The sequence below is a fragment of the Anomaloglossus baeobatrachus genome, chromosome 4 (genome assembly GCF_048569485.1).
Source record: "Anomaloglossus baeobatrachus isolate aAnoBae1 chromosome 4, aAnoBae1.hap1, whole genome shotgun sequence".
Taxonomy (NCBI): domain Eukaryota; kingdom Metazoa; phylum Chordata; class Amphibia; order Anura; family Aromobatidae; genus Anomaloglossus; species Anomaloglossus baeobatrachus.
Window position 1 is genome coordinate 622,506,392 of NC_134356.1, and position 20,770 is coordinate 622,527,161.

General features: G+C 48.1%; 1 protein-coding gene across 3 annotated transcripts in view; it reads right to left on the bottom strand.

Moving 5' to 3' along the window:
- The window catches only part of GMIP (GEM interacting protein), a 165,996-nt gene that overhangs the window by 105,946 nt on the left and 39,280 nt on the right, over positions 1-20,770 (bottom strand). For 2 of the 3 annotated variants that reach the window (XM_075346305.1, XM_075346303.1), the window contains exon 3: positions 1,225-1,318. In XM_075346305.1, coding sequence (XP_075202420.1) covers positions 1,225-1,318 — 94 coding nt within the window. Of the gene's footprint in view, positions 1-1,224; positions 1,319-15,481; positions 15,547-20,770 lie in introns of those variants that run through there. The other variant, XM_075346306.1, reaches the window with a different exon arrangement.

Here is a 20,770-nt window from a genome sequence, read left to right on the forward strand (position 1 = left end):
GGGCCGGAGGAGCTCTACACTTTGCCCGCAGGCGCTGGCCCTGGGGAAACTGGTGCCTTGGCGGTGGCGGTGTCTCCCCGTTAATGGTCGGGCTGTTGCCGTCAATCGGGACTTTGTTGCTGGGGGATCTGCGTCCCCTTCACTGACGGATTCGGCAAATTGGGCGACTCCTAGCCTTGCCGGGGTCCGAGAGGCCCCTGCCCTGGTGCTGACTGTCCTTCGGAACACTGCTCCAGACCACCGGGCACACAGCCAACGGGGTCCTTCCAGGAACTTCCGAACTGTCCCACTCCGGACAGTCACCGCCGTCGCTGACCTTGCTGTTCTAGCCCTACACACAGCTGGGCTCTCAGGCTTCTCCTTCTCTCTGCTCTGTCACCACTTCTTGCTTTCCTCCTTTTCCACTTTCCTTTCTTTCACTTTCACTTCTGGTTGTTTCCTCTAGCCCCTGCCTGGGCTACTCTGCTCTTCACTCAAGCTCCTCCTGAGCTAATCTGCTCTCTTGCCCTCCCCGGGCTAATCTGCCTGGTTACTTCCTGCCTCCAGAGTTGTGAGCTCCTTGGTGGGTGGAGCCAACCGCCTGGCCCACCCCCTGGTGTGCATCAACAGACTCTTGGAGGAAGGCAACAAGGGTTTCTGGTTAGCAGGTGTGCCTACCTGGAGTGTGGGGTGTAGTGGTGTTGTTATCTGTGTCCCCTGGCTTGCCCAGGGCGACACACATGTTAATCAGCACAGGAGGAGGGCGAAAGGAGGAGCAGATTAGGCTGCCCATTGGACCGGACAATTCACATACCGGGCAGGAGATTTTATAAAGGTATTTTTGGGGTCTATAGGGAGGTCAGGGGGTGACGTGCACAGGCGCTGCTTAAGGTACTAGTTTTAGTTTAGAAGGCCCAAAATCTGGTGACAGGTTCCCTTTAAGTAAAAAATCCTTATCTTTCATCTGCTTTACAGCTTTTACCTGACATTGAGTAGCGCTGCTTACGGTAGGTTAATGCTTCTGTCCCAGCAATGCTTTTACCGCTGGAAACAGCAGGTGCCCATAGATTGAAAATGAAAGTCCCTTTCATGCCCATACTAATATTTTTCTGTAATATCTTACATTATGCTGACATTACAGGCTTCTTCCGTATTTTTATCAGCAAAATCAGTCATTTTACTTTCAATTCCACTGAAATAATCAAACTTTAAATCTGTAGGCAGAAATGTAATATTTATACTCACTCGTTCCCAAGGCTTATCTCCAAGGCATCCAGATCTCGAAATATTTCACTAAATCTTTTCCGACCCTCCGCAGGTCCAATCTGTGCGTTAACATCTACAGGAGACACAAAAAAATGAATACTACGGTATTATCAAGATAATGGTAGTAGACAATCAGGCGATGCTCAGCAAGGTACCACAAATGGTCCACTCATGAAGGACAAAATAAAGTAATACAGAGAAAGGGACATTCAAGGTTAGATTTTCCCACGATAAGACCAATAAATGGCGGGCTCAACGTATGACACAATAATGGGGATTAAACCCACCAGCTCCATGACTTTTATATATATTTCTTCTTCAATGTAAATGGGTCAAAAACATATTCATATAGTGAGAGAAAGGGGCTGTGGAGAAACGGGGGTCAGTGGGAACTCTCGTACGCTGGTCCGGCCGCCTTTAGAAAGACAGCATGGCTCAGGGCTCATCCCAAATGAACGCACGACCTCCTTAACCGTGGGTGGAACACTACTCAGACAACACAGGGTGAGGGAATCACAATATTAAGACTTTATTGGATCCCCAAACAATTAACGGCACATAGCACATAACCATCAAAACACACAAATGTAACAGGCAACAGAGTCTCACCCTTCCGCTGGCTCACCAGGGATTTAGAATGTCCATGCCTCAGAGCTTCCAGGGGTACTTACTCCAATCCAGCAGCACCCAGCTTTCGGCGGGCACCCACCGAGAATGGAATAACGCCAGATTTAGGAAGCTGGGTGAGGACTGCAAAGTCTGTAGTCAGATGACTAGATTGTCCGAAGCTGGATTCCTTCCTTAGGTAATCCTTGGTATCACAGCCGAATCCTTGCATTCGATGCTGAAGTCCATATAGTATTATAATCCAGGTTCAGATATGGCTTGCCAATCGGATCCGCAGATCCTAGATTAGTAGCATGTAGCAAGAGTCTCTCTGGGCAATGGACAGTCCTCCTTCTTATACCCTTGAAGCTCTCCATTCAGACCATTGGGGTCTTCACGATTGGTGGATAAGACTGGGCTCTTATTGGCTAGATTTCAAGCCATGTACAGAATATCCCAGTAATAATGGTCAATGGCAGAGACGAGGAAGAGACAGCTAAGTTAAATCGCATCCAGCAAACACATCGTAATACAATGGGTGTCTGGCCTTCAGTGGCCAAAACAATTACATGAGTCAACAAAAACTTCAATACTAAACTCCCAAGAGTCTTGTAGAACAATGAGGGATTATGCCCCATCTATAAACAAACTATCTTCATGTCTGGCTGAATTTTAAGAAATGTAATCCCTGCTAAGCACTGACAGAGTCCAGGTCTTCACATGGGCCTTAAAGGGGTTGTCCACTACTTAGATAACCCCCTTCTCATTCCCCTTGTTCGCCCTCGTAAAAATAAATAAGCCTATACTCACCTCCGATGCGGCCACGGTTTCAGCCATGTCTGAAGACACGTTCCCGGGGTCCACGTGACAATGTTATGACACGTTGGCCCCCACAATCAATTAGCCCCAGCTTCCTTCTCCCCACCTTCGGATGTTGTAGCAGGAAGTCAGCGCTGTGCTCACATCCTAGGATGTAGTTTGATATCCTCCCCCTTTTGTGTCCCATGCGGGTTTTCGCTCTGGTTTTAATGTACCAGTAAAGTTTTCATTTTATACAAGAATTTTGCGGGTGCTGGATCCAATTTCCCCCTCCCCCCTCCCTTTCTATTACCATTCCTGTGAACCAGAGTTGGCTGACCTGGAGGCTCCGTGCACCGCTTGTTATTTCTGAGGCATCCATCCTGGTGAGCTGAAACTTTTTTTTCTATTAATCAGAGAGGTATCACAGAGACCAATGTTACCCTGAAGGAGCTGCAGAGTTCCCAAGCAGACACTGGAGTATCTGTCCATACGACCACAATAAGCCTAACAGCCTAAAATTGGAAGGCTCATTTTGATTTTGCCATAATACATGTGGGCGACTCCACAAATATATGGAGGAAGGTGCTGTGGTCCGATGAGATCAAAATTGAATTTTTTGGCCACCAAGGTAAATGCTTTGTCTGGCGCCAAACCAACACAGCTCATCACCCCAAGAACACCATCCGCATAGTAAAACATGGTGGCGACAATGTCATGCTGTGAAGATATTTTTCGGCAGTATTGACAGGGAAAAATGGTCAGATTCAGATTTGAGGGGGAAGATGGATAGTGTGAAATACAGGAATATTTTTGAGCAAAACCTGTTTCAGTCTGACTGTCAGTGATTTGAGACTGAGGCCGAAGTTCAACTTCGCACAAGACAATGACCCAAAGCAACTGCTAAAGCAACACTGGAGTGGTTAAAGGGGAAAAGTATAAATGTATTAGAGCGGCTGAGTCACAGCCCAGACCATAATCCAATTGAGAATCTGTGTTCAGACTTGAAGTTCGCTGTTTACTAACAAACTTGAAGGACCTGGAGCAATTTTGCCTTGAGGAATGGGCAAAAATCCCAGTGGCAAGATATTCAAAATTCATAAGGACTTATCCAAAATGACCTACAGCTATAATTACCTCAAAAGGAGCCTGTACAAAGTACTGACTCCTTTAAGGGGGTGAATAGTTATGCATACTGACGTTTTCAATTATTTTGTCATATTTGTTTTTGCTTCATGATAAAAATAAAACCAAATGTTTACAGCTGTAGACATGTTCTTTAGGTGAACTGATGCAAACCCTCCAAATAAAAACAACAAAACAATGAAATTCCAGGCTGTGAGGTAGCAAAACACAAAAAATGACAAGGTGGTGAATACTTTCGCAAGGCACTGTAACTGGTAGTGATATAATGAATCCTAAATAAAACATGATTTTTTATTCTACCGTAAAGCGCATTATTGTTCTTTGTAAGGTGCTTTTATTTTTTTTATTGTGCATCAATGTTAATTATGAAGACCAATGTCTAATGTCCATGAAATTATGCATCTTACTGGGTCAAATGAGTAATATTTCTATGTAAAAATCCTTCTAAGGTGAACCTTTTATGACACGTCATTACGTATCTATTGTGTAGGTCACAAATATTCAATCATTGGGCTTCTGACCGCTTGGACCTCCAGTTACTAGAATACAGGACCCAATCCATCATAGCTACACAACAGGATGTCCATGATGATGAGGAGCAGTGGTCAACCATGATATACTAAAGGGGCTTTACACGTTGCGACATCGCTAGTGATGTCGCTAGCGTTCGCACGATCCCCCGTCGTTTGTGCGTCACGGGCAAATCGCTGCCTGTGGCAGACAAACTCGCTAGCACCCGTCACACGTACTTACCTTCCTAGCGACGTCGCTGTGGGCGGCGAACAGCCTCTTTTCTAAGGGGGCGGTTCGTGCAGCGTCACAGCGATGTCACACGGCAGGCAACCAATAGAAGCGGGGGGCGGAGAGCAGCCGCATGAAAGTCACGCCCACCTCGTTGCTGGAGGACGCAGGTACGGTGTTGTTCGTCATTCCTGGGGTGTCACACGTAGCTATGTGTGCTGCCTCAGGAACGACGCACAACCTGCGTCCAAAATCAGCAACGATATTTGGGAAATGGACGACATGTCAACAATCAACGATTTGGTGAGTATTTTGCATCGTTAGCGGTCGCTCGTGGGGGTTACACGCAACAACGTCGCTAACGGGGCCGGATGTGCGTCACGAATTCCGTGACCCCAACAACATCTCGTTAGCGATGTCGTTGCGTGTAAAGTGGCCTTAAGGGTTTTTAATCCCAATATAAAGGATACTATTATGATGAAGAGTATAGACTACCTTCACCTCTCATCATTTCCTCCACAACTGTGATCTATTCTAAAGTTAAATGGGAGATGAGTAACTCCTGTTTTACTATTAAAGGGAACCTGTCACCAGATTTTTCCCTATTAAACTAAAATTCTCACCTTCTGTAGCTCCTGGGCTGCATTATAGGAATGTGCACCTTGGCCCTTACTCCCCTTCCAGACCCTAAAAATAACTTTATAAAACCTGGCAGTTAGGTATGCTAATTACCTGTGTTGGCCAGATAGGCGGGATCATTTTCTGCTTCTTTCCCCCCCTCCTGCCGATGATCGCCATCCTCCTGTCTTGATTGACTGCATGACGCCCTCAGTCATCCTCCTCGTCGCATTTTCAAATCTCGCTCCTGTGCAGTTAGGTCGGCTCCCGCAGGCGCAGTTCACTCTGCCATATCGCAGGTAGAGCATAAAACAGCTGCCCTCGCTCGCGCCGGTGAGCTAAATGTGCAGGCGCGAGATTATGGGCGGGTACAAGCATGGCACTGGTGAGGTCATGCACAGCGCCGACCTCACCAGCGCAATGCTCGTACCCACCCATAATCTTGCGCCTGCACATTTAGCTCACCGGCACAAGCTAGGGCAGCTGTTTTATGCTCTACCCGCGATATGGCAGAGCGAACTGCGCCTACGCGAGCCGACCTAACTGCACAGGAGCGAGAGTTGAAAATGCGACGAGAAGGATGACGCAAGGCGTCATCCCGTCAATGAGGACAGGAGGACGGCAATCATCGGCAGGAGGGAGCAAAGGAGCAGAAAATGAGCCCACACATTTGGCCAACACAGGTAATTAGCATACCTAACGGCCAAGTTTTATAAAGTTATTTTTAGGGTCTGGAAGAGGAGTCAGGGCCAAGGTGCACCTTCATAGAATGTGTCGCGGGCGGGGAGGGGACGCTACGCTCACCCACTGCTCGGGTCCGGCTGCTGCTGCTCGGTGGTGGCTCGAGCGGTGGGCCGGATCCCGGGGACTCGAGCGGCGCTCCTTGCCCGTGAGTGAAAGGGGGGTGGTTTGGATTAGGGATATTGTCCGTGACGCCACCCACGGTTGTGGTGAGGTTGTGACACCACCGCTGCTCTGGACGGGGATACCGGGAGCGGTGACAAGGAGCAGCTTGGATGTTGTTTTCTCCCCTCCGTGGGTAGGGGGTTGGTTGTCCCGGGGCCCGGTGAGGGAGGGATGACAGGCGGGTTACGGGGCCTGGTGGGGTGCAGGGTCGCGGGGGCAGCGCGGTGCCGCACGGCACAGTGGTACTCACTCAGCCAATGAATAATGCAAAGTCTCCGGTAAAACAAACGGCTGGATGGACGGGTCCCACAGACGGCCGCGGTTGTTCTCCTCCCGGTAGGTTGATGGTGACTGCCTTTCCCTGCACCTGTGTTGTGTTTACGGTTCCAATGGTTTCCCACCGGTAACCCGCTCCCCAGCTTGGATGGATGCTGAGGGAGCCCCTTTTGCCCGCAGGCTCTGGCCCTGGGAACTGTAGCCTTGGCGGTGACTGTGTTTCCCTTCACGGTGTGAGCTGTTGCCTTCAATCTGGTCTTGACTGCTGGGAAACCCCGGAGGTTCCCTTCGCTAACGGATTTTACCGGTTTTACGGCGACTCCTATCCTGGTCGGGGTCCGTAAGCCCTGCCGAATGGTGCTGGCTTCTCTTCGCTCCCCGATCCGGTACCGTCGGGCCACCGCCCGTCCCCGGTCCTTACGGTTCGCTCCAATCAGCCTCTCCTGCAGACGGTCACCACCGTCTGCCAACCTTGTTGTATGTGCCCGGGCCACACACCCGGACACAGTCAGTCTCCTCTACCACTTCACTCTCCAAAACTGCACTGACTTCTCTGACTCCTTTTCCCGCCTCCAGGACTGTGAACTCCTCGGTGGGCGGGGCCAACCGCCTGGCCCACCCCCTGGTGTGGACATCAGCCCCTGGAGGGAGGCAACAAGGATTTCTGTTTGACTTCGGTGTGCCTAGCCGGGGTGTGGGGTGTGTTGTTGCAGTACCTGTGACGTCCTGGCTTGTCCAGGGCGCCACATTCTCCCTTAGTAAAATGCAGACCGTCCGCGGGCTGCCCGTCCATCACCGGTTTTATTTTTGTTTAACTGTAGGAAAAGGGGTAAAACACGTACAAACATTAAAACATTAAAACATAAGCATTTGCATCAATCTTCCCATAACGGGAGGTACGGTTCTTAAACGTTGCAAACGGTAACGGCTTCCGCTCTTCTCCCACCCAAACAACCTGGCCCTGATGCTGCCCCTAAGAAGTGGGTAGCACCCTTTGACCCCAGTCCAGAACCAGGCTGCCCGAGCGGGTTCTGTCTCTTTCAGGGGACCCGCGTCCATGGGGACCCCTGAACCCCTGGAGGATCGCCACCGGTTACGGTAGTGGCGGGCCTGGGCCATCCCTTTCCTCCAGGCCCATCCTCCCAAATCAGCCTCTCCTGGAGGCGGTAACGGTATCAAGCCAACACATTTTTATTTACATTCCACTAAGTTTGTGGTTGCCCTTCAAGTTCTCGGGCTTGTCCGTAAGCAGTTCCTTACGCAAGGATTGCAGACAGTCCCTACGGGGACAACAGTTGCCGGCAACGGCCGGTTCAATCAACGTGTCAATCTGGTTACTTCTTCAGGTGATTCACTTATCATTCAAAACTTTTAAACTGGTGGTCCCAACGGGGGCAACTTCTAACAACGGTGGACCGCTGACTTACTCCAAATCCACGGTGTCGGCCAGGGGAGGGGGCTGGGCGGATACTCAGGCCTCTTGACTGCCCCTCAGCTTCGCATCCAGCGCAAATCAACCCCTTTCACCATAGTGCCTGGTGTATTGGACCAAGTCTCCCGGCATCAGGTTGCGGCCTGGATGGTCCTCGGGTAGGTGGGCATTGACGTCCCGACGGGCCACGAGGATTTCGGCCTCCAGGCCCGGCTCGTATATGAACCCGTACCCCCGACGGACGTCAAACCTCCTCACTTGTCCTTCATAGAGCGGGCCCCGTACCCGGAATGTGGCCTGGCGGAAGCTTTCTTTTTCCTTTATCGTACGGGCTACCAGCTTCCCCTTCCTTTGCTCCCTCTCCGCAATCTCCTGGCCCAGCGGGGTCTGTCCTCTGTCCCAGTAAGGGGCTACTGCGGGCCCCAGCGCACGGGTCGGGCCCCGCAAGACCTCCTTCACACTGCCCAGGACTGGCATTCTGGGGGGAAGGTCCCGCGGTGTCATGGCCTGGGGTGCTGCCCTGCAGCGGCAACCCGGCGCGGCCTCAGCTGAGGCGTGGGGGATGGGCACAGGGGTCGTCTCCCGCTGGACCTCCTGTACGGAGCGGTCGATCGGCACCGGTTCGGGGGAAGTCTCCACAGGTGCCTCCGGTATCTCTCTTCCAACGGCCTCAGACTTTGGCACCATCCACGGGAGCGGCTCCGGGCGGTCACGGGCCCCGGCTGCAGGTCGGTCTGCCTGGGCGGATTGGCGGGGTACCGCTACCGGTGGTGGTGGTAGCGGGCCTAGTGGCGGGGCAGCAGCAGCCAACACGGGTAGCGGGGGAGGTAGCAGGGTGAGCGGGTGTAGACCGGGCCCCTTGGCCGCGATGACCGACCCACTAGGGGTACAGGGGCATGGGTCACTTACCCTCTCTTCCAAGACTCCCTCCACCTCGCATCTCCGTATACCCACCACCACCTCCGCCATGTCGGCCTCCCACTCCTCCAAGAGGAGTTGCACTCTGATCTGCAGCTGTTGTTGCAGCTGAGCGGTCCGGACCTCCACCCACGCCGCGGTTCCAGGTGCGGGGGCTACGGTGCTGCGGGACGGTTGGTACATCGTTGCGGTGGCCTCTTCCAGGAACACAAAGATGGCCACAGGGTCCTGGCGTCCCTGCTTTTATAGCCGCGGGCTACATGCGGCCAGACGCCATCCGTCCCCCTTAGTCTTTTTCCGGCTCCTCCTTTACAGGGGCGGGGTTTCGGTTTTCGCGCCTCCACTACTCGGGAAAACGCTCGAGCGGGGACTTTTCGCGCCCAAAATGGCGGCTTCTCAAGATTTTCGGCCGGACACCTCCGGCGGTCACAAGGCGCACCTCTACCAGACGGCAGAGCGGTAAGATCCTGTTTATGACGCCAAGTTGTCGCGGGTGGGGAGGGGACGCTAAGCTCACCCACTACTCGGGTCCGGCTGCTGCTACTGCTGCTCGGTGGTGGCTCGAGTGGTGGGCCGGATCCCGGGGACTCGAGCAGCGCTCCTTGCCCGTGAGTGAAAGGGGGGTGGTTTGGTTTAGGGATATTGTCCGTGACGCCACCCACGGTTGTGGTGAGGTTGTGACACCACCGCTGCTCTGGACGGGGATCCTGGGAGCGGTGACAAGGAGCAGCTTGGATGTTGTTTTCTCCCCTCCGTGGGTAGGGGGTTGGTTGTCCCGGGGCCCGGTGAGGGAGGGATGACAGGCGGGTTACGGGGCCTGGTGAGGTGCAGGGTCACGGGGGCAGCGCGGTCTCCGGTAAAACAAATGGCTGGATGGACGGGTCCCACAGACGGCCGCGGTTGTTCTCCTCCCGGTAGGTTGATGGTGACTGCCTTTCTCTGCACCTGTGTTGTGTTTACGGTTCCAATGGCTTCCCACCGGTAACCCGCTCCCCAGCTTGGATGGATGCTGAGGGAGCCCCTTTTGCCCGCAGGCTCTGGCCCTGGGAACTGTAGCCTTGGCTGTGACTGTTTCCCTTCACGGTGTGAGCTGTTGCCTTCAATCGAGTCTTGACTGCTGGGAAACCCCAGAGGTTCCCTTCGCTAACGGATTTGACCGGTTTTACGGCGACTCCTAGCCTGGTCGGGGTCCGTAAGCCCTGCCGAATGGTGCTGGCTTCTCTTCGCTCCCCGATCCGGTACCGTCGGGCCACCGCCCGTCCCCGGTCCGTACGGTTCACTCCAATCAGCCTCTCCTGCAGACGGTCACCACCGTCTGCCAACCTTGTTGTATGAGCCCGGGCCACACACCCGGACACAGTCAGTCTCCTCTACCACTTCACTCTCCAAAACTGCACTGACTTCTCTGACTCCTTTTCCCGCCTCCAGGACTGTGAACTCCTCGGTGGGCGGGGCCAACCACCTGGCCCACCCCCTGGTGTGGACATCAGCCCCTGGAGGGAGGCAACAAGGATTTCTGTTTGACTTCGGTGTGCCTAGCCGGGGTGTGGGGTGTGTTGTTGCAGTACCTGTGACGTCCTGGCTTGTCCAGGGCGCCACAAATGCAGCCCAGGAGCTGCAGAAGGGGATTCTTTTAGTTTAATAGGGAAAAATCTGGTAACAGGTTCCCTTTAATAAAGGATCCGAAGGGATCTGACAAAAGTGCACACTTTCCAACCTCTTCAAGAGTGTCCATGATGCTCCTGGAAAAAGGGAAGACCTCCTGGACTGCTGGATGACTTGAAAAATTTCTTTGCCATGATGCCAAGTATTCAGAGACATGCAGTGCCTTGCGAAAATATTCGGCCCCCTTGAATTTTTCAGCCTTTTCCCACATTTCAGGCTTCAAACATAAAGATGAAAAGTTTAATGTTATGGTGAAGAAACAACGACAAGTGGGACACAATTGTGAAATTGAACGAAATTTATTGCTTATTTTAAACTTTTGTAAAAAAGAATAAACTGAAAATTGGGGCGTGCAATATTATTCATCCCCTTTACTTTCAGTGCAGCAAACTCACTCCAGAAGTTCATTGAGGATCTCTGAATGATCCAATGTTGTCCTAAATGACTGATGATGATAAATATAAGCCACCTGTGTGTAATTAAGTCTCCATATAAATCCACCTGCTCTGTGATAGTCTCAGTGTTCTGTTTAAAGCAGAGAGACCATCATGAAGACCAAGGAACACAATAGGCAGGTCCGTGATACTGTTGTGGAGAAGTTTAAAGCCGGATTTGGTTACAAACAGATTTTCACAACTTTAAACATCCCAAGGAGCACTGTGCAAGTGATCATATTGAAATGGAAGGAGTATCATACCACTGCAAATCCAGCAAGACCCGGCCTCGAAACTTTCATCTCAAACAAGGAGAAGACTGATCAGAGATGCAGCCAAGAGGCCCATGATCACTCTGGATGAACTGCAGAGATCTACAGCTGAGGTGGTAGAGTCTGTCCATAGGACAACAATCAGTCGTACACTGCACAAATCTGGCCTTTATGGAAGAGTGGGAAGGAGAAAGCCATTTCTTAACGATATCCATAAAAAGTGTCATTTAAAGTTTGCCACAAGCCACCTGGGAGACACACCAAACATGTGGAAGAAGGTGCTCTGGTCAGATGAAACCAAAATCGAACAATTTGGGCACAATGCCAAACTATATGTTTGGCGTAACAGCAACACAGCTCATCACCCTGAACACACCATCCCCACTGTCAAACATGGTGGTGGCAGCATCATGGTTTGGGCCTGCTTTTCTTCAGCAGGGACAGGGAAGATGGTTAAAATTGATGGGAAGATGGATAGAGCCAAATACAGGACCATTCTTGAAGAAATCCTGTTGGAGTCTGCAAAAAACCTGAGACTGGAGACTTGTCTTCCAACAAGACAATGATCCAAAACATAAAGCAAAATCTACAATGGAATGGTTCACAAATAAACGTATCCAGGTCTTAGAATGGCCAAGTCACAGTCCAGACCTGAATCCAATCGAGAATCTGTGGAAAGAGCTGAAAACTGCTGTTCACAAACGCTCTCCATCCAACCTCACTCAGCTCCAGCTGTTTGCAAAGGAAGAATGGGCAAGAATTTCAGTCTCTCGATGTGCAAAACTGATAGACACATACCCCAAGCGACTTGCAGCTGTAATCGCAGAAAAAGGTGGCGCTACAAAGTATTAACTTAAAGGGACCGAATAATATTGCACGCCCCAATTTTCAGTTTATTATTTTTAATAAACTTTTAAATTAAGCAATAAATTTCATTCAACTTCACAATTGTGCCCCACTTGTTGATTCTTCACCATAACATTAAAAATGTTTATCTTTATGTTTGAAGCCTGAAATGTGGAAAAAGGTGGAAAAATTCAAAGGGGCCAAATACTTTTGCAAGGCACTGTATTTAAGGGGTTGAATATTGGGCATGGCATGTCATGAAGGTGTCAACTCAATTGGAAGTATCTGTGGGCCCCAATTAAGATACAGGCCCAATGTACAGTGGGCAAGCAAAAATATCCATGAGGAAAGAGTGTGAAGCTTCAATAGTAAATGTAACATGACTAAGCAGTCTCACAATGTATATAAGTAGAGTGTCCTGTATGGGCCTCTATCAATTGAAAAAACATGCAAACCACTAGAGGAATAATGAAAAAACAGGAGGACAAACGTGGTTGTATTGCAAAAATATATATCAAAATTTATTCATTCATCTACAGTTAGATGCAGCACATAATTGTGCAGTGCAAAAAGACAGAGGGCACCTTGGCACCGGACAAGAATGATCATAGGGATTCACATGGCAAGTACAAAGACAAATAGGATATAAATCATTACATACAGATTACAAGGTTTGTTGCCAGATGAAACCAGAGAGCAATAGCTGGTGTCCAAACAGAGGTAAATAGAACAGCACACTAGGCCCATCCATATGTCGGGACGTCAGTACATACCAGCGGCTATTTACATCATTACATACAGATTACAAAGTTTGTTGCCAGATGAAACCAGAGAGCAATGGCTGGTGTCCCAAAAAGGGTAAATAGTATTCACATGGCAAGTACAAAAACAAATCAGGTGTAAATCATTACATGCAGATTACAAGGTTTGTTGCCAGATGAAACCAGAGAGCAATAGCTGGTGTCCAAACAGAGGTAAATAGAAGTAAATAGAACAGCACACTAGACCCATCCATGTGTCGGGACGTCAGTACATACCAGCGGCTATTTACATCCTTACATACAGATTACAAAGTTTGTTGCCAGATGAAAACAGAGAGCAGTAGCTGGTGTCCAAACAAGGGTAAATAAAACAGCACACTAGACTCATCAATATGTCAGGACGTCAGTACATACCAGCGGCTGTATAAGTGAGAGGATCACCAGAAATTGCTTCAAAGTGCCAAAGTGCAAGAATCAAGGACCAAAAAACAGTCCCCCCTAAGGCAGGTAACGCACGTTTCACGTGTTAGTGGTGTAACGCTTCATCAGACCAAGGAGGGGTGGGGTGACCTCCCCTCCTTGGTCTGATGAAGCGTTACACCACTAACACGTGAAACGTGCGTTACCTGCCTTAGGGGGGACTGTTTTTTGGTCCTTGATTCTTGCACTTTGGCACTTTGAAGCAATTTCTGGTGATCCTCTCACTTATACAGCCGCTGGTATGTACTGACGTCCTGACATATTGATGAGTCTAGTGTGCTGTTTTATTTACCCTTGTTTGGACACCAGCTACTGCTCTCTGTTTTCATCTGGCAACAAACTTTGTAATCTGTATGTAAGGATGTAAATAGCCGCTGGTATGTACTGACGTCCCGACACATGGATGGGTCTAGTGTGCTGTTCTATTTACTTCTATTTACCTCTGTTTGGACACCAGCTATTGCTCTCTGGTTTCATCTGGCAACAAACCTTGTAATCTGCATGTAATGATTTACACCTGATTTGTTTTTGTACTTGCCAAGTATTTACCCTTTTTGGGACACCAGCCATTGCTCTCTGGTTTCATCTGGCAACAAACTTTGTAATCTGTATGTAATGATGTAAATAGCCGCTGGTATGTACTGACGTCCCGACATATGGATGGGCCTAGTGTGCTGTTCTATTTACCTCTGTTTGGACACCAGCTATTGCTCTCTGGTTTCATCTGGCAACAAACCTGGTAATCTGTATGTAATGATTTATATCCTATTTGTCTTTGTACTTGCCATGTGAATCCCTATGATCATTCTTGTCCGGTGCCAAGGTGCCCTCTGTCTTTTTGCACTGCACAATTATGTGCTGCATCTAACTGTAGATGAATGAATAAATTTTGATATATATTTTTGCAATACAACCACGTTTGTCCTCCTGTTTTTCCAATGTACAGTGGGTAGGAAAAGTAATCAAACCCTTTAAAATTTTTCACTCTTTGTTTCATTGCAGCCATTTGGTAAATTCAAAAAAGTTCATTTTTCTCTCATTAATGTACACTCTGCACCCCATCTTTACTTAAAAAAACCCCAAAAAAACATAAATGTAGACATTTTTGCAAATTTAAACAAGTAAAAACTGAAATATCACTCCAGGTGGCTTCAGTGCAGCAAACACCACTGCTGCACACAACGAGACAAACGTCTTCCAGAGCAGGGTTCTTCCAAAGTGGACCACATAGAAATGAGGATTCAGTTTCTATCACAGGCATCATGTGATCAGATCATGTCACTTAAATAGGGAAGGGGAGTGATCCCAAACAGCCGCACCTGAGATTGGAAGCTACAGCCAGCAGCCAGGCAGAAGAGGGTGTTTAACCTTACAGCACCACGAGCAGGGAGATGTTATCAAATAACAGTAGTGAACCCGCTAGTGGCAAGGCACTGTGACCTTCTGGCAGCAGATTCACCCGGGGACTCCCCTGAGAGACAACGCCCCCTTTGTAAAGGCCATAAAAATTAAGGCTTAAAAGAAAAAAAAAAAAAAAGAAACAGAACAGTAATGGAGGAGATGGGAATAAGATAAGAGTAAACACTGGACACTTTGGACCTGGGGATAAGTTGGCCTTAAATCCTATATCGTCTCTGGATATCTTTGATGCTGAGACACGTTTCTAATCCTGTCCTCTCCGGTGCAGACAGAAATAAAGTCACTGACCTGTTACTTTATGCTGAAAGCAGGATGTGGTTAAAACATCACTGAGAGAAGATATAACCCTATAAAGCCTGACACTGACATGTACGGGGGATATGAGAATAAAGATACGAGGTGTAATCGCAGCAGGGCGCAGATACATGATACGGCATATGTGAGGCCAAAAGTCATATAGGAAGTGGCAGCCATTGCACATAGGAACGCTACATACATCAGTCCGTCTGTATACTGCTAGGATAGACCGATGTGACTTGTATAGTATATTGCCCTATGCCCAGAGAGTGGTACCAGGGGCGGTCCGGGAACTGGGGCCAAAATACGGAAGCAAAATGCACCCGTAGCATAACCACGTGAAAGTAGCCCATGCCCCACGTACACTGTGCTCTGCACATAACCCTATGTCTGCCATATACAGTATATGCTATCAGATCAGCATAGTGTATATACTGTATATGTACATACTGTATATATATATATATATAACAATGGCACACAATGCATTGGTACAAGATTATGAGCAGCCATCGGGGACAGGTTGCAGTAAGCAGCTATACAATAAATTATAGATAAGCCCAAAAGCGAGGGAGAGAGACAGCAGTATAAAGAATGGGGGGACAGGTTGCACTTTCTTACCCCCTCCTATGCCTGACGCCATCTTCCCAGGCCCAGCTGGAGTGGACGCCACTGGCACTTGTGGAACCCGGGTTTTACTGATGTAGTGACACAGACCCACAGCTTCCTGACAGCAGTCATCACATCAGGAAGTGCAGAGTGAGAGTGCTGAGCGGAGCAGTCACCCGCGCTGCCGAATGTGTCTGCATCACACATCCAGGGCGACGCTTGCCACCGTTTACACTGCAAAGTCAAAATCTGCAGCCTATTTGGTCACAAAGCTGGAATCTCCAAATATATATAGAGTATAGAATATTATTCACACACATGATTTTTGTTTTTTTCTTCATACAGAGCGGAGAAAATTTTATATACAGTTAGGTCCAGAAATATTTGGACAGTGACACAATTTTCGCGAGTTGGGCTCTGCATGCCACCACATTGGATTTGAAATGAAACCTCTACAACAGAATTCAAGTGCAGATTGTAACGTTTAATTTGAAGGTTTGAACAAAAATATCTGATAGAAATTGTAGGAATTGTACACATTTCTTTACAAACACTCCACATTTTAGGAGGTCAAAAGTAATTGGACAAATAAACCAAACCCAAACAAAATATTTTTATTTTCAATATTTTGTTGCGAATCCTTTGGAGGCAATCACTGCCTTTAGTCTGGAACCCATGGACATCACCAAACGCTGGGTTTCCTCCTTCTAAATGCTTTGCCAGGCCTTTACAGCCGCAGCCTTCAGGTCTTGCTTGTTTGTGGGTCTTTCCGTCTTAAGTCTGGATTTGAGCAAGTGAAATGCATGCTCAATTGGGTTAAGATCTGGTGATTGACTTGGCCATTGCAGAATGTTCCACTTTTTTGCACTCATGAACTCCTGGGTAGCTTTGGCTGTATGCTTGGGGTCATTGTCCATCTGTACTATGAAGCGCCGTCCGATCAACTTTGCGGCATTTGGCTGAATCTGGGCTGAAAGTATATCCCGGTACACTTCAGAATTCATCCGGCTACTCTTGTCTGCTGTTATGTCATCAATAAACACAAGTGACCCAGTGCCATTGAAAGCCATGCATGCCCATGCCATCACGTTGCCTCCACCATGTTTTACAGAGGATGTGGTGTGCCTTGGATCATGTGCCGTTTCCTTTCTTCTCCAAACTTTTTTCTTCCCATCATTCTGGTACAGGTTGATCTTTGTCTCATCTGTCCATAGAATACTTTTCCAGAACTGAGCTGACTTCATGAGGTGTTTTTCAGCAAATTTAACTCTGGCCTGTCTATTTTTGGAATTGATGAATGGTTTGCATCTAGATGTGAACCCTTTGTATTTACTTTCATGGAGTCTTCTCTTTACTGTTGACTTAGAGACAGATACACCTACTTCACTGAGAGTGTTCTGGACTTCAGTTGATGTTGTGAACGGGTTCTTCTTCACCAAAGAAAGTATGCGGCGATCATCCACCACTGTTGTCATCCGTGGACGCCCAGGCCTTTTTGAGTTCCCAAGCTCACCAGTCAATTCCTTTTTTCTCAGAATGTACCCGACTGTTGATTTTGCTACTCCAAGCATGTCTGCTATCTCTCTGATGGATTTTTTCTTTTTTTTCAGCCTCGGGATGTTCTGCTTCACCTCAGTTGAGAGTTCCTTAGACCGCATGTTGTCTGGTCACAGCAACAGCTTCCAAATGCAAAACCACACACCTGTAATCAACCCCAGACCTTTTAACTACTTCATTGTTTACAGGTTAACAAGGGAGACGCCTTCAGAGTTATTTGCAGCCCTTAGAGTCCCTTGTCCAATTACTTTTGGTCCCTTGAAAAAGAGGAGGCTATGCATTACAGAGCTATGATTCCTAAACCCTTTCTCCGATTTGGATGTGAAAACTCTCATATTGCAGCTGGGAGTGTGCACTTTCAGCCCATATCTATATATAATTGTATTTCTGAATATGTTTTTGTAAACAGCTAAAATAACAAAACTTGTGTCACTGTCCAAATATTTCTGGACCTAACTGTATATATATATATATATATATATATATATATATACACACATACATACCTAGATACATTTTTATATATATTCATTTTTTTATTTTTATTGTTTTTAAAAAAAATATGTAAGGTATCATCAGAAAATGTCATTGCTTAAATCAAGTTTTTGTGTTACATGTATTCTTTTAAGATTTTTCCAGTGTGGTTTATATATATATGTATATATATATTATAATTTTTATTAATAAAAAAAAAAGTGTAATCTTGCAATTCTCGCACTGGCCACTAGGGCTCTTTTAGACTCATACTTACTCACCTTTCAGTAAGAGTTTTCAGCAGGCTCCTTATCAGAAGAGGCAGGATTATAATGACAGGTAACACCTCTAGGGGCAGACATACCATTGGTGCAACCTGTGTAGCCGCACAGGGGCCCAAGAGGTAAGGGGGTCACATCTACATCCAAAGCAGGTGGAATTGTGCATTCTGATAAGCTCTTGGGCTGCAAATGGCCCATATATTGTTTTTGTATAGGGGTCCGTCTCTGCTAGTGAAATCCTCTATACACAGCTTATAACACAAGATCCACCAATCACAATAGGAGATGTCCCAACTGACCCTTTTCCTCCCTCCCATCACAATGACCTATGCACATGCTCATTAGACACATTACTATAAATATAGGGTCTGGGCCTGACCATTGTGGCTAATGTACATGTGTTATTTCCTGAAGCAACAGAAAGGTAAAGTCTAAAACAAAACAAACCATTAGCCAATGTGAAAATTGCAAGATTTTTTTTTTTAATATAGATTTTGAAATGCATAAAAAAAGTTTGACAAAAATATTTAACTGAATTTCACAAACAAAACTGATTTAAATAGTAGATCAAGTTATGTTGATAGTGTCATTGTGAGGAGAAAGCAGGGGTCAAGAGCTCATAAACTAGCCCTCAGGCTAGGGGACCGTAGCTATCCCTGATCTCAGAGTTACCTCTGAAGGTGAGGATGTCTGAGCCGCCTTCCTGGCACTGTTTCTGTCCAGCCCTAATCTTATGGTTGTGGCTAAATCCCAGTGGCCAGAAGGACCTTGGGCGTGGCCGGTTTGGTTGGTGGGCATGGCCTGTTTGTTTGGTGGACATAGTGATGTTTCCTCCCGTCCACTATTGTCATGCAACGGAAGGCTCCACCCCCCATCTGGGGGTCTTACCTCCAAACCCATGCTTCTAATATAAAGAACTCCATGCCCACGTGGACTTAAAAAAATAACTTTACTTCCTAGTATCAGCTATGTTGGGGAGGCTCCGCACCTTCTGGTCATATGGGCATGATGTCACCAGAGGTCCCTCTGTCCACTGCGATTTAGATGTTACCCTGATCTTATACCTCTTGCCCCCAACCGCTGGGGAGGGCCGGGACAGGAGTGATAAAGCCAACAGAAATAGACAAACAAGGGAAAACAAATCGCTATCTCTTGGCACATGCACATAGGTATAAGACAATAAGAGCTTAGGAGGAAAATAAGAACAGGGAGGAATCAATAAGACAATTGAAGAATGCTACAACTCCAAGCACAAAGCAATACAATCACCAACAGGACTGGGTTACTACAGCACACAGACCAACACAACAATAAACTATAGTTGGTATGAGAGGACAGACTCCACCATCTTAAATAGGAAGGGAGCCAATGGGATAAGCTTCCAGCAACAAGTAACAAGCAGGCTAGCCGAGATTAACTCTTGCTAGCCTGATCATGAATGAGCACACAGCTGGTCGATGCCTGAGCCTGCCTGTGTAGCTCAGAAGCACCAGAGAAACCGTAGGGTGAAGTGTCAGGATCTGTAATGTGAACAGCATCTGATGCTGCTATGACAATCGGTGAGTTTTGTGTAACACTCCTAGTAACAGATAGCCTCCATTTAAAGTATTCACACCTTTATGTTATTATGACAATCCTAAATTGTCACTACAAGATATTGAGGCTAGGTTGTGCCCCTTCACATAGTTTGCCATTCAGTGCCCATATACTGTAACTTGCCAAAAAAAATTAAAATATCATTGTCCAATCAACAACAACAGAAAATTTAGCTGCGACTTGTGAAGATGCCTGTATGAGTGTAGCGCCCCTGAGTCCATCAGGGAACTACAATGTACTGCATCCCCACCATGATGCAGGGCCTACCCTCTAGGGACCCAGAAAACCAGTGCCGGTCACACACAAACACTAACAAAAATCCCTGTTTTGTCCAATTATGCCCCATAGAATGGTACAAGGCTAGTGTCGGACCAATGGATGGCTGCCTAGAGGTGGAGCCAATCCAGTCCACTAGACAACCAGGTGGGAGGGGCAGACAGTGGACAGTCAGGAAGACAGTAGTCAGTCTAGCAGAGACAGCGGAGTGAGCAGTCTAGCAGTGACAGTGAAAGTGAGGAGACAGACTGATAGGAGTGAACAGTGATCTGAGGGCCCAGGCAGTTAGTTGCCGGTGGAGCACGGTGAAGTACTCCCGGAATTACGCACCAACGGGGTACAGAATCCTGAGTCAGGCAAAAGCTCCAGGTAGACCTGGTAAGATCTGCACAGTGAGGGGACCATCAAGGACCTCACTGACCTTGAAGTTCGGGACTCAGTAGCAAAGGGAGAACCAGGTACAGGACCAGAGACTCCAACCCCACAGGGTTCACGCTACCGTCATATGGACTGCTGAAGAAAACAACCAGGAGTGGACCCCCAGCTGATCTACGCCACGGGGACCCATCAACCAAAGACAGGTGCAGGGGAAAGAGGCCACCAGGTCACTAAACCGGCACTGGGACTACGGGGACCTGCGGTTAAGACCAGCCAGCCTCAGGTGACCAGTTATCACCAGAAAGTGAGTAAAGAACCAGTTACACTGCAACCCTTATGTGGCCTACCTTCTTCCGACACCCGTCACATCACCTACCCTCTGGGGCCTGGCCTTGCTTGCGGAGAGCCCAACATCCAGGCTGCCACTAACACCAGCCCCAGTAGTGAACATTGTGCAGCGGCGGCTCCATCTATGTAGCCGCAACACCGCAAGTGGTGTTACGTATAAACTTTACTCAACAATCCCCTGTAAATGTGACGCCCTGGCGCCGCCAGGTGGTCACACAGCAGAGGCCCCGCACAACACATTTCCTCACAGGGTTACATACAGCCGACCTGAAACCCTAGTCACCTTCCCTCAGGGTAAGACAGGTACACCAGTGGGCGGGACCAGGCGGATGGAGAACGCCCACCTAGGGGTCTGGAGAGCCCAGGCAGGAAAAAAGTAAAGTTGAGTTTG